General features: G+C 60.6%; 1 protein-coding gene across 1 annotated transcript; it reads right to left on the bottom strand.

Moving 5' to 3' along the window:
• Positions 1-3451: 3451 nt before the first annotated feature.
• MEFV (MEFV innate immunity regulator, pyrin) lies at positions 3452-13173 on the bottom strand. The gene is made up of 9 exons (XM_037504583.2): positions 12897-13173; positions 9652-9941; positions 9170-9265; positions 7022-7252; positions 6695-6717; positions 5061-5176; positions 4889-4921; positions 4562-4594; positions 3452-4415 (listed from the first exon to the last, which is right to left on the bottom strand). Exons 1-9 carry the CDS (start codon positions 13171-13173, stop codon positions 3862-3864), a joined length of 1653 nt encoding a protein of 550 aa, XP_037360480.1. The 3' UTR covers positions 3452-3861.
• Positions 13174-13442: the final 269 nt, after the last annotated feature.

The following is a 13442-nucleotide window of genomic DNA, read 5'->3' as shown; positions in this document are numbered from 1 at the left end:
GCCAGCCCTCCGCGCCGGGACGGCGCCTCCAGGAGCGGGTGGGCTCGCTCAGGGCCTGCTGGGAAACGTAGTTCCGCCCCAGGCAGCCAATGAGAGGCCGCCTGGGCGGCTGGGCGGGGCCGAGAGAGATCGAGGCGCCACCGGAAGCCGGTTCTTTTCCGGTCCGGAAGTTGCAGCGCGGACCCCTTGCTTCCGCGGCGTCTTCCGCCGCAGCATCCGGGGTGGGCCCAAGACCGAGGAGGCGCCCCCTGGTCCTCGGCCGGGTCGGCCTCCCGCTCCCGGGGCCTGCGACCCCGCCCCTGGCGTCAGGGGGCCCGGAGGCCGGGGCCGGCCCGGCGCCGCGGCGTCCCACGCGGGTTTGGGGGCCGTCCGCGGCCTCCTCCCTGCCCCGGGGGACGCCCGGCCCCGACTGTTCCCTGCGCTGCGCGGGGCCGGGTCACCCGTGGGGAGGAGCCTGGGCGGGCGTCGCCCGATTCCTGCGAGTGACGCCGGCCTGCGGCAGATGCCCGCGGCGGAAATGCCCGGAAGTGCCTGTCCCCAGGGCCGCGGGTGCTCGGCCGTGGCTTAGGAAATGTTAAGAGACTCGCGGCAAAGACTGGGCGAATGGCCTTAAAATGTTAAATTCGGAGTCGCACGTCACACAGAATTGCAGACGGCGCGTGAGCTACGGTTTGTCAACTTAGGGGTTCTCGCCTTTAGTGTGGCGTGAAAGCAGTTTGCATTCGGGAGAACCACCCTTCAGATTTTGAATTTTTGCTCTTTTCCAGGGCGATTGATACTCCACAATACGCTCGTGGTGCTGGGCGGCTGGGCGGCACCGGGGAGGCCCCTGTATATAATACTTTTTAAATAAAATATATTTTTAAACTGGAGGAATATACTCAAGGAGGTAATAGTCATCTCTAAGAAGTAATGTTAGGGGGAAAGGATGTCCTGAGTTAATCCCATACAGGCTTTGTGGACCCCACCCCCACTCCAGACCAAAGCCATCAGGACATTGGGAAAGACAAATCCTGTCACCACCAAAGGGAAGGTGGCTGGGACCTGAGGGTGGAGTTGGGCAGCCAGGTTGGATATAAAAACCAAACACGTGGGCCTTGGGGTCTCTCTGGCTCGCGAGATCGCTCGCCTCCTGGCTTCACCGCTCCTGGCTGGCGGCCAACTCTGAGAGCGCCATTTTGGGATTCCTGATCGGCGGATTGGGTAGGACTCATTTAAAACTTTGTCTCCCACTTTTCTCCCTGAGCTGTACATTTCCTCATTTCCCCTTCCCTTGTAAATAAACCTTTTATGAACCTTTCGCGTGCGCCTGCAGTAGAGCATTGATAAGTCCTTTTAAGCGCGCGGGTGAGGACCCACAGTCAGGCACCCCGTTTTGTATCGGGGTTGCTCTACAACAGTTAGACTAGTGGGTTTTTTTTCACCTTTCATATTTTATAAATGCTTACGTTTTCAAACGATGAGTGTCAATTTTTGTAATTGAAAAAAAATCTCAGATGTTTGAAGGGTGAGTTAAGGACTTAACTATTTGACCACCTAGAGGCAAAACAGTGAAGAAAGAAAATTCTATTCAGATGTAAAATGCAAATCAAAACCACAATGAGAGGCCCTCCCTGGTGGCCAAGAGGTTGAGCGTAGTGCTGTGAGGTGAGCGTAGTGCTGTGAGGCTGTGCTCAGCCTCTGCAGCAGTTCAATACCTGGCCTGGCCATGAAGCTACCTGCATGGCACAGCAGACCTCTCCTGTCTCCCGGCTGCTCCCCTCAGCAGTGTGTTTCAGTCAGTCTGCCTGCTCTGCTCCCCACTCTGTCTCTGGTGAATCCTCTCACCTCCCGCACCTCTGGCCTGTACCCCAGTTCTTGTATGCATAAATAAATATTTGAAAAAAAATGAGAAACCACTTTCACTAGAATGGCTGTAATGAAAAAGAGAACAACAAAATGTTGGTGTGAATGGGGGGAAATTGGAACCATCATATATTGCTAATGGGAATGCAAAATGGTCTCATCTACTTTGGAAAACAGTTTGGCAGTTTCTTACTTAAATTGTTAAGATTATTGTATGTTCCAACAATCCCACTACTGGGTTTGAAACCCAAGAGAAATGAAAATGTATGTCCATATGAAAACTCATACACAAATAGCAGCATTATTTGTAATAGCTGAAAAATAGACACAACCCAGATTTTCACCGACTGATAAACAGATGAGGAAGGTATAGCATGTTCATATCATTATTATTCAGCAATAACAAAGAGATGCAGTACTAATACTTGCTGCCTGCAAGATGGATGTATCTTGAAAACCTGCTAATTAAAAGAATTCAGTCACCAAATACCACATATTATGTGCTTCTACTTACATGAACTGTCCAGAATAGCTAGTCCATAGAGAGACAAATTAGATTAGTGATGACTGGTAGGAACGGGAATGGAAGTGATTGCTGATGGTTGTTTCTATTTGGGATGATGAAATTGTTCTGGAATTAGTGGTGATGTTTGCATATTTTGTGAATATAATAAAAACCACTGAATTTACACCTGAAAAGGGTGGATTTATGGTATGTGAATTACACAACAATTAAAAACCACCAGACAGGGAAAATTCCATCTGATGGATACAAATGTTTAATATCTAAAATATTTATGAAGAAAAACTACAAATAGTTAATTAAGTTCAGTAGCTAGATTCATTGCAAGTTGTCAAAGGAGTTGCACTAATTCTATAGGATGAAGCAAAAACGAAGTCACTTGGAAAAATTCACAGGCTCACTAACAGGTAATGGAATAAAATACAGGCAAAATCCCACTACATCTCTATTAAGTCACCAGAAATTTTTAAAAAAATGACAGACATTAGGCATGAAACATCTTTCTGAAGGGCTGCAGGGCATACCAGAGCAAGCATTAGCAAACAGCTCACATTCTCGGACCATTTTAGGAACAATACAGGAGAGGAAAACACCGGTGTGGTAGGTAGTAGGAAAAGTACCCAAAGCTCGCACCAAAATCTTGTAGCCGGGGAGAGCTGGGGTGTCAGGGGCCAACCACAGGCGCGAGTAAGTAAAGGGGGCGCATGCACCGTGGCATGTGGGTGGTGCACGCACAGCGAGGCTCCCTGAGGAAAACAAAGCTTTGCTGTCTGCTCTGGTCCCGACCACGGAGCACCTGGCTCTAGGCTAGTTTGAGTTTAATCTAAAATTTATTTTCTTTCTCTTAATCCCTTCTCTTTTTCTCTCTCTAAATATGGGGTGGTAAAGGAGATATTGGGGAGCTAGGACATCTATATCCCATAGACCCAGGGATTCTCAGGTAGGATCAGGCTGGATAGCCTGGCGCCTGGATGTGCGCTGAGCGCCTGCCGCCGCGCGGCCCACCTGGGGGTGGTATTCAGTAGGCAAGTGTGATCCACTGAGCCACAACAAATGAGGTTAGAACCAAGTTTTCTAACTGATTGATCCGTGAGGCCCACTCAGTACTTTTAAGAACCTTAGTTCATTAATCCAGGTACGAACACACAGGAGGACAGAATGAAGGGCTCACACCCTTGGTCTGGGGCCCTGAGGGCAAGCGAGGTGGGAGCTCTGCCTCACGGGTGCTGAGGGTGCTGATCCATGGGAGGATTCAGTCCGAGTCACCTACTTCCTGCTCTGAAATCCAAGGAGATCACCAGCACTCGTGTTCTGGCCTCACCCTCGGTTTATCGACATCCGTGTGCCCAGCTGTGTCTGCTACTGTTCGCCAGCTCCGGGGGCAGAGGGCCGGGTCCCCACAGCAGGTGGCCACCACCAGGGCTCAATCCTGACTCGAGTGTATGAATCCCAGACGCAAGGCCAAGAGCGTGGAGAGGCAAAGTGCTGGGCGTTCAGTGGGACCCCGGCCCCCCCACTGGACAGATGGTCAGGGGGTCCATGTTTCTCCCTCCATCATGTGTCCCGGGGCTGAAGATTGGCTGAAGGGGCCCGGAAGGAGGGGGGCTGGTGAATGTGTACACGTGGGCCTTGGCTGTCACGTTGTAAAAGGAAACGCTTCCCACTGTGTAGTCCAGGAAGACGCCCACACGCCTGGGGGGCTCCTTCATCCGCAGGCACGTCGGGGGCAGCGTGGACGCCTGGTACTCGTGCTGCCTCGTCATCATCACCACCCAGTACCCAGTCTCTGGGGTCAGGGTGATGCTGCCCTTCCTGCTCTTCGACACCTGGCAGACGCCCAGGATCCACCCTGTCTTGCTCCCCACCTCCACCTCCCAATAGTGGCGGCCACCGGTGAACCTGGAGAGGCCCAAGGTGAAGATGCAGCTGTCGAACCTCTCTGGGCTGTCGGGCAGGCGGCGGGACTTGCTTCCCAGCCTCACGCTCCTCAGGTCCGCGGACAAGATGAGGTTGGCGTGCGCGGTTGCTGGGTCCAGCATCACAGCAGCTGCAGAGAGAAGCAGAAGACCTCGCTCCGAGCCCCAGGCTCCCCCCACCTCCGGGAGACAGGGGCAGGCCCGCCCTTCTGTACCAAACTGAAGGACAACACAGACCCGGTGGGCCAAGTCCACGCGCCTCGAGCTGGACACTTACTGGCATGTGCCTGAGCGACGGTCAGCTCCGGAACTGCAGAGAGACGGGGGATGGGAGAGCTCAGCACCCCCATTCCAAGGGACTAAATTCGCCCCGGCCCCTACAATATGGAAAGACAAGGACCCCCCCCCCAGCACCTAACCCTGTTCCTCGCAAGGGCCCAGGCTGCGGGGAGACTGACGCGAGGAGCCGGCTGGGTCAAGGAGCCGCGAGGGCCTGCGCCACCTTCCCCCTCCTCCGGCCCGGGCCCCGGGCCCCGGTGGAGATGAGAAGAGGGCAGCAGCCCCGGGCCGCACCCCGCCTCCGCCAGCACCGACTCAGACTCACCGTGCAAGGTTTTCATTTCCAACCGCAGGGATTCTGGAAGTAGAAAGGGGCTGGAGTTAGGCCCCTGGCGAGGGACAGATCAGAGGAGAACAGCCAGGGGCGAGGGGCGCGTTCGCAGGGGCTGCGGGCTCCATGGATCTCAGGAGCCGCCCGTGCGCGCCGGGGCACCTACCCGAGAACTGCTTGACGCTCTTCTCCATGAACTTTGACTTCTGGGAGAGCAAGAGGAGCTTCTCTTCCACCTCCTCAGGGGAGGCCCACGGCTCGGGGACGGTCACCATCTTGGCCCTAGAGACAGGGGGCCAGCGAGGACTGAAGGGTGCGCCACACCACGCGGGCCCGTCGGGCGCACCCAGCCCAGCCTGGGCTTTGCAGAGAAACGCTCCCCGGGACTTTGAGTTCTGGACTCTGGTCTGCAGCTCTGGCCGGTGGCCCCACCCCCTGGGACATATGAACCCCACTGCTGCCTGAGACCAGCAGCAGGAAGACAAATACCAGGTGAGGGCTACAAAGAAAGAACAGAGGAACGGACCACGCCAAACGAAAACAAATCCTTCAATCTGACCTCAGAACTGAGGTTACCAGAAGGGCAGTTGGGAGCAAAGTAGGGCGGGGGCCCAGCCGACTCTAGTGGGCGTGGTGTGGAGATGTACATCTGAGGAGGTGTGAGCCTGTATCCCTAAAGAGTACACAGAGTTAGGGCTTCCCTGGAGGTACAGGGGTTAAGTCTCAGCACTATCAGGCTATCCGCAGCCACTGCGGCCTGAGTTCGATCCCCCGCCAGGGAGCTACCCACAGGGCGCAGCAGCCCTCTCCTGTCTCCCCGCTGCTCCCCTCAGCAGTGTATTTTGGTAGATCTGCCTGTTCTGCTCCCCACTCTGTCTCTGGTGAATCCTCTCACCCCCACATCTCTGGTCTGGACCCCAGCTCTTGGATGCATAAATAAATGAGTCTTTAAAAAAAATTAAGCATAGAATTACCGGGTGACCCGGCAATTCCACTTCTGGGTGCAGACCCCAGAGAACTGAAAGAATTGGATGCAAGCAGATCTCTGTGCTCTCACAGCGGGTGTAGACCACCTGGTGCCCGGGGCGGCTGTGCAGGTGGGGGAGTATCACGTAGCCCCCAAAGGAAGGGCCCTTTGACACTGGCTGCTGTGTGGACGGATGGACTCTGAGAACGCTGTGCTCAGTGAGATCAACAGGCACAGAAGCGTGAGAGCCGTAGGGTCCCCTCCTGTGAGCGCCCAGAGCGGCCAGGCCCATGCAGACTAGACCGAGTGCCGCTCCGGGGCGGGAGCTGCGGTGGGATGGACTGAGGATGCAATCCCTGCACTTAAAATGACTGAAATACTCTGTGTTTTACCACACAAGTGATGCCTGGTCTCACCCCTGAAGTTCCCATTGAATTGTCTGTGGGCCTGGCCTCTCAGGATCTGTGAGCCCCCCAGGTCTGTAAGGCCCAGCCCCTCACCGTCCGCTCCCTGCCTGCTGGGCACGCCATCCCCCCCGCTCCCCGGCTGGCCCTCCCCGGCCAGGGTTCTTCAGGGACAGTTTGCAGGAGGCAAGCTGCGGGAGACATTGCAATCAGGGGGGCTTCCTAGGAAGCCCCGCCAACGCTGCGGGCTGCGTCCACTCCTTCCCGTGTCCAAACCTTCTTCCCCACTCCGGCGCGCCCCCTCTCCCTGCACAGACCCAGAAAGGTCTTCAGAGGCTGCGGGAGATGGCGGAGTTACAAGCCCAGGGTCGGGCTGCCCACCCCCAGTGCTCTCACGGACACTGCGGGGTACACGGGGGCCCTCGGTACCTGTGCAGGATGGCTCCGATGTCCTAGGAGAGAAGAGAGGGTGTCTCCGTTACCAGTCTTCTGGGAGATGCACCTGCCCTGGGCTCTTGCCCCCAACGTGGCAAATCAGAGTCCCTCTCCCTGGTTCTGATTCTGCCCATGGAGGTGGGGGCCCGCAGCGGAACTGCACCCAGGCCAGGGGGCCCCAACTCAGAGCGCTACTGAGGGGTTTGGGCATGAGCTGCATGTGGGTCAGCACGTCCAGCCTCAGGGCAACCCCAGGGTGGGCCCCGCTGGGCAGTGCTGACAGCTCGTGCCAGCCTGCAGCGGGGGGCCTGCCGTGCGCACCTGCATCAGCTCCCACTCGGGCTGGGCCTGCTTGGCCTCCAGCTCCCCGATCAGCTGGTCGAGGAGGGCGACGTCCTGGGACACTCGTGCGCCATAGGTCTCCCCGGCGCGCCCGATGGTCTGCTCCTGCTCCTCCAGCTTGGCCACAAAGAGCTGCTCTTGCTGCTTCAGAAAGTGGCAAATGTTTTCCAGCTGGCACTGGACCTTCTGCTTCTGGATTCCGATTTCTTTCTGGGGAACAAGGAACACAGGCGTAGGGGTGGGTGTGTGTGCCCAGGGGCCCCAGCAACCCCCTGCTGGAGGTGAGCAAGGGGTAGCCCCTCCGCCTCCGGGTCTGGGGTTCCAGGGAGGAGGGGATGTAGGCCCGGATCTTGCAGAACAGCCTCAGGGTGGAAGGGGCTGGCTCTTGGAAAATGCCCTCCAATCTGGTGTTGGGGGTAGAACTGTGCCCCCCACCATTCATACCTGAAAGTCCCAGCTCTCAGGACCCCAGAACATGACCTGGGGCTGGAAACAGGGTTATTGCAAACATAAGCGGGGCAGGGGAGGGCCCTGGGGGCGACTGGCGCCCTTGCAGAGGGGAAACGTGGACGCAGAGAGCATGGTGGGGCCACAGAACCATCCGGGGTTCCAGCCTCCGCAGCACGGGAGTAAGGGTCTGCCGCCCTGCCCTGGCCGCCCCCACACGCGAGGACATGGGGGGCTCCTGCCTTGCTCCCAGCCAGCGTGACCATCCAGGGACCAGGCTCCGACCACGATGGCCCCTGGCAGGGACGGGCCTCTCCCGAGGGCTGGCCGCTGGCGGGTGCCGAGCGTGGCGGTGCACACGGGGGTGCGCGGCCTTGTCCGCTGCGGTCAGCCGCCGCCCGCTCTCGGGTTCTCAGCCCCGTGGGCGCTTCCACTGGGAGGCCGAGGGCCCCGGGCCTGCCTTCCCTCCCTTCGGGTCCACGGAGACCGGACCCTAGAGGCCTCACGGTTTCTGGCCCGAGGACAGGAGCGACGCTGGCGCCCCTGCAGCCCTTTGGCGTCGCTGGTGACACTGACCGTGGGGGACCGGGCAGGGGGGCGGGGGCGAGGAGCAGCCTTGCTCGGCGCCTCTATTCTCAGCTTTGATCATTTTGTTCAGCATTAAATCCAGGCTGGAGCACAACAGGTGCAAGAAACACCGCGGTGCCTCCCCAGGCCCCCCTCACCCCCCAAACCCCGCCCTTGGCCACCCCGCCTCGGGGACACCGGGTCCCTGGGCCCCGCCAGGCCCTCCCGGAACCCGGTCATCCCCTTCACGGTGAGGCGGCCGGCGGGCGGCCCGTCCACCCTCCTCTGGAAACAACGGCCTCTGCGCGCCCGCCCGGGATGCTCCTCACCACCCGCCTGACGGGAGCAGCCACCTCCAGGGCGGGACGGAGCATCTCGGGCTCGCGCTGCACCCCGGCCCGCGCCCGCCCTGCCTCCGGCCTCAGCGGAGAACACTCTGTCATTGAAGGGAGAAGAGCCCTGAAAAGAGCCCCCCCTTTCGGAGGGGCCCGTGGGCTGCGAGGGGGCTCAGGGGAGGCTGGTCCCGCTCGTCTCCCCTGGGTCTCCGCCTGGCGCTGGGGGGGCATCCCTGCCCCCTGCTGCCTCGGCAGGGCCCGCGCCCTGGGCTCACGGGAAAGCACTTTCATGTCGCGGCCATTCGGGAGTTTCCCGGAGTCAGCCCCCTGGTGGGGGCCCCTCCTCTGCCCTGAGTTTTCTTTGCCCGTCCCCCTCCCCCCATGGGGTGCGCCGGTCAGAACTTTGGAACCTGAGAGGGGGCCAGGAGCCAACCCAAGGAGCCATCGGACACACCGGGGCTCTGTGGGGAGGGGCTGCCGCTGCGGGGGCGAGGAAGCAGCCCCTGCACCCCGAGGCTGGACTGCGGCCCCAGGGGGGGCGGCTGTGGGCTGTGCCCACAACGGTGGGGTCCAGGCCGCAGGTTTCAGGAAAACGGTTAACCATTTGAATTTAGAAAGTGAATTTGATTTTTGTAAAAAATAAAACCAACAACAAATACGAAGACAGCGGAGGAGCATTTCGAGTGGAAAAGTCCTTCCTTTCCTCAGTCCCTCACCCCCCTCTTCTCGCAGGGGTGAGCCTGGACGACCATAGGCCCCAGAACAGCCCTGGCCTTACCAGGAAGTTCACTGTCTCACTTTGCCCCTGAGATCTCCGCTCCTCCCCTGATTTTCTCAGCCTCTTCAGGTGCTCCAGCTGCTTCTGAATGTGCTCCTGGGGAAAAAGGAAAACAAACACTGGCTGAAACTTAAACTTGGCTATTCAGCTGATGCCAACACGGGAGGGGCCATCTACTTCTGGGGGCAGGTGGTGAGGGTGCCCAGGGGAGAGGAGGAGGAATCCACCACATCAAGGGAAGGAGGTGAGAGAGCGTCCGCATGACCTCCTGGGCCCTGGATCCAGCCATACCTGAAGCTGGAATTCGGCGCCTGTGCTTATGAACCTGTAAGCTCCCTCTCTGCTTGTTGGTTTGTGTTGTGGCTTTGCCCTTGACAGCCCAAGTGTGCTGGCAGCAACCTCTGGGGGCTGGGAAGTGTGGCAAGGCCCCGCCCCACGTGTGCAAGGACAAGGCAGAGAAGCACCCAGGCAGGGAGCCCCACCTTGTACTCCAGGGCCGCCTCCTGGATGGGGCGCACCCGGTGGTCGCGGTGCTCCTGGCTCAGCCTGCAGATGAGGCAGATGGGCTCCCCATGGTCCTCACAGAAGAGCAGCCGGGCCTGCTTCATGTGCCGCTCACACTGCGGCAGCAGCTGGGCGCTGGGGCTGCCGGAGGCTCTGGGACTCGCAGGCTCCATGGAGTAGCTGCAGGGACCATGCACACAGGACGCCCCGGCTGGGGTTCCTTCCTGGGCTGGGCAGAGGGGACACCCCGCCTGCTGCCACGGCCTCCCTGGGGACAGAGTGGCGGGGGTCTGAGTGGCAAGCCCCAGATGTCCACAGGGGTACTCAGAGCACAGCCGCGTGCACCCCTGCCCGGGCTCTCGGCCCCCAGTGCCGTCCTGGCTGGGCCCCCGCACCGGGGAGGACCAGCGTGAGCCTGGGACTGGGTGGAGGGCGGACCTCGTGACCTCAGGAGACGGGCCCCTAACGAAGGCCCGGCCTCCTGCACGCACACCCGACAGGCTGGGGGTACGACAAGAACAGGCTTTGGACTGAGCCCCCAGGCCACCCGTGGCGCCAGCGGCGCCCCCCACGAGGCTCATGTCCCTTGCTCACAGCCAGAGCCCACCCCCACAGCGTCCGCGCCTGTCAGTGTGGGGGCGAGTGTGGCGTGAGCGGACAGACGCCCCGCCGGCATCCTGCGCCAGGAGGCAGTGAGCGGCAGAGCAGGGACCTCGCTCGGCGAGAGGGCGGCCGGCACGGCCGCGGAGACGCAGGCCCAGGCCCGGCCCAAGCTCACAAAGCAGAACTGACAGGAGATCAGAGGAAACGGAAACAGACTGTCGGCCCTTCCCTCCTCCACCCACCCCTCTCCTCCCCCTGGCTGCTGCCCTGTCCCCGAGCCCCTCCCGCACAAACCCTGCGTTCTCAGCCTCCCTCGCACGTAGGTGCTGCTATTTGACCGCACTCTGGCCAAATGGACGTGAACATTGGTGTCAAGAGCACCTTCTAGAAACCCTCGAGGAGGTTCTCTTTGCCCCTGTATTCTGGAACGAGGATGCGGCCACCTGGGGAAAGCAGGACCCGGGCAGAGCCTGGGTTCCCGGCACGGAGCTCCGTGGCTCTCCGCCTGCTGGGCGGCGTTCATGGCAGGAGAGCAGGCGCCGTCCTCGCCCAAGGAGCTGTTGCCCTGGGGCTGCTGCCGCTCATGCCCCACATAGTCCCAGCTTCTTCCCATCAGTGACAGACACCTCGGATTTCAGCTGATGGCTCCCTCCGTGGCCAGAGAGGCGCAGGGCTCTGCCCGGGAGCCATGTGAGAGAGGTCATTTTAGCCAGGCTTCCCCAGATGCTCGACTTGGGGTGCACAAAGCCCTTGGAATTCTGAGGACCTCCCAGAGTGTCCAGGAAATAAGTGACTCCAATGCACCATTTTGTGGAGGTGGCCACGATTGCATTTTTCAGGACCCGGCTCACATCAGCGCCTCGAGGCGGGGGACCGGGTGGGGAGTCAGAAGCTGGGGGGGATCCCTGCACCCGGCCCAGTCCCGAGGACACCAAGTCTTCTGGCTCCAGGGTCCCTTCTTACCTGTGGGCTCACGGCACGCACTGCCTGCCACCAGCCCCGAGGTCTCAGGGGGCTCTGGACCCGCAATTCCACTTTTCTCCCAAGATTCTGTGGGGTTTGGATGCTCCCGGGTCCTCTCTCCGGGCTGCGGTGCCGCGGAACATCTACTCCTCAGGTTGCCCCCCTCCAGGGCCTGGGAGTTTTCTGGATCCCTGGAGCCTTGCTCCACAGCCACAGCAGCGCCTCCATCCAGAGCGGCCACTCGGCTGGGGGTGGGTGCTGAGTCTTTGTTCTCCTGAGTCAGAGGAGTTTCTGGGTTGGGGGGTGCTCCCACCAAAGAAATGGGGATTTCAAGGCTCTTGGGTCGCTGCTTCTCTGAAGGCATCCTGAGGTCTCTCTTTGCCAGGGACCCGGCGGGAGGCCCGCTGGAGAGGTCCTGGAGCCTCCCTGCGGAGATGGAGTTCCTGCGAAGCAAGGGAAGGAAGGTGCTGGAGCTGCCCCCCTTCTCGCCGGGCAGCTTGCCAGGGACGAGGCTCTTCCTGGCCGGTGGAATCAGGTTCCTGGCCCAGGGCTTGCTGGAAGCGTCTGTGCCCTCGGGGCCCTTCTGATCTTTCCGTTTGCCCTGAGGCTTCTTCTGGGAAGCCCTCCCGGTCTCGGGCTGGCCAGTGGGCAGGCTGGCCACCCCGTCTCCACACAGCCGCTGCCCACCCCGCTCTGGGCTGTCGGGCGGCCGGGGGCGCCTGGGCCTGCTGTCCCCGGAGGAGCAACGCACCGCGGAGCCGTCCATGCCGCTTTCTTGTATCAGATAGTCTGAAAAGAGACAACCAGACAGACAGACATGAAAATGTGCCTTGGAGCTGCCAGGGCCAATGCGGGGGGAAGGGAGAGAGAGCGAGCCCCTTGGAAATGAGCCATGCAGAACATTCCAGACAACTGGTCGTCACCAGGACGTCAGAACCAAGCTCAGCGTTGCTGTGTGTTCTCAGACAGTGCGTTTCAAACTTCAGGCAATAAACTAGTTTATTAGTATGAATTTGTACGTGGTTAGGGATCCACACCAGCCACACAACTCAGCAATAGAGAGGAATTTGGGTGTTTCATAATCAGAGATGATTCAAGTTGGTTAAAACGTCAGAAACCCCCAGATGCTGGTGACTTCCTGCCGCGGGCCCAGGCACCACGAGCAGCACCCCCTCTGCCTTGTGAAACCCGAGAGACGGAGCTTCCCCTGAGGAGACAGCTAGAGCGGGACCTGGGGCGGGGGAGGGACGTGACGAAGTGAGGTTTAAGGGGGCGAAAAGGGGAAGGTCGTGGGTGCCGGTGTCAAGCCCGGGGCTGTGCTTCTGCAGCGGCTTCCAGCTCGCTGGCCACCAGACCGGTGAAAGCCAAGACTTGAGCACCAAGACAGATGGCTGAGGAGGTCGGCCTCCCCGGCCCGCCGCCCCGCGGGGCTCACCATTCGGCCCAGCACCCTGGCTTCTCAACTGACACAAGAGCCCAAGGAGGGTGGGCCTGGCAGGTCACGCGGCTGTTTGCCCACCGGGCCCTGGCCAGTGTCCTGAACCCCGCCTGGACCCGCCTTGGCTGCAGGAGGGGCGCGCCGGGGGCTGCTCCTCAGCTCCACGGTGAAGCCAAATGCAGTGTCCCTGCCCCGAGGCCGGGGCCGCGGGGTGCTCACCTGGGCCCAGGGCACGGTGCAGCTTCTCTGCCAGGAGGTGCTGGTTGATGGCCCTCAGGATGTGCAGGGTCAGCCGCATGGCAAACTGCTCCCCGTAGTGACTGACCAGCAGAGAGGCCACCTTCACGGGCTTGGCGAGCTGGAGCTGGCCCCGGGGGATGTGGCGGTGCTCGCTCTCCAGGCTGGCGTTCTGCAGCTTGAACTTGAACTTCTCGAATTCGTAGGGCAACAGCTCCTCCAGGGAGAAGAGCAGCAGGTCACTGGGGGTCTGGGTCATGATGCTGCCCATGGCAGGGCGGGGGCGTCCGCGGCCGGGCTGCGGCTTGGAGCGAGAGGCTGGCCGGGCCCCGACGCCGGCGCGCTCGGGAAGGCGCAGGAGGCCTCGCTCCGCGGCCCGGCCAGGCGCCCGCGCGCCCCGCTGCTGTGCGGCGCGTCCCGGGATGGGGATCGGGGCTTTTCTACACCCCAGACACGTGGTCCGCGGCGCCGGGGCGGCGGGAGGGGCGGGGGGGGGCGGAGGGCCGGGAGGGGCCGGAGTGGGGGGGC

The sequence above is a fragment of the Talpa occidentalis genome, unplaced genomic scaffold, assembly GCF_014898055.3.
Source record: "Talpa occidentalis isolate TD23 unplaced genomic scaffold, MPIMG_talOcc4v2.1 talOcc4.12, whole genome shotgun sequence".
Classification (NCBI taxonomy): Eukaryota; Metazoa; Chordata; class Mammalia; order Eulipotyphla; family Talpidae; genus Talpa; species Talpa occidentalis.
The sequence above is the reverse complement of the archived record's forward strand: the minus strand, read 5'-3'. Positions and strand labels throughout refer to the sequence as shown.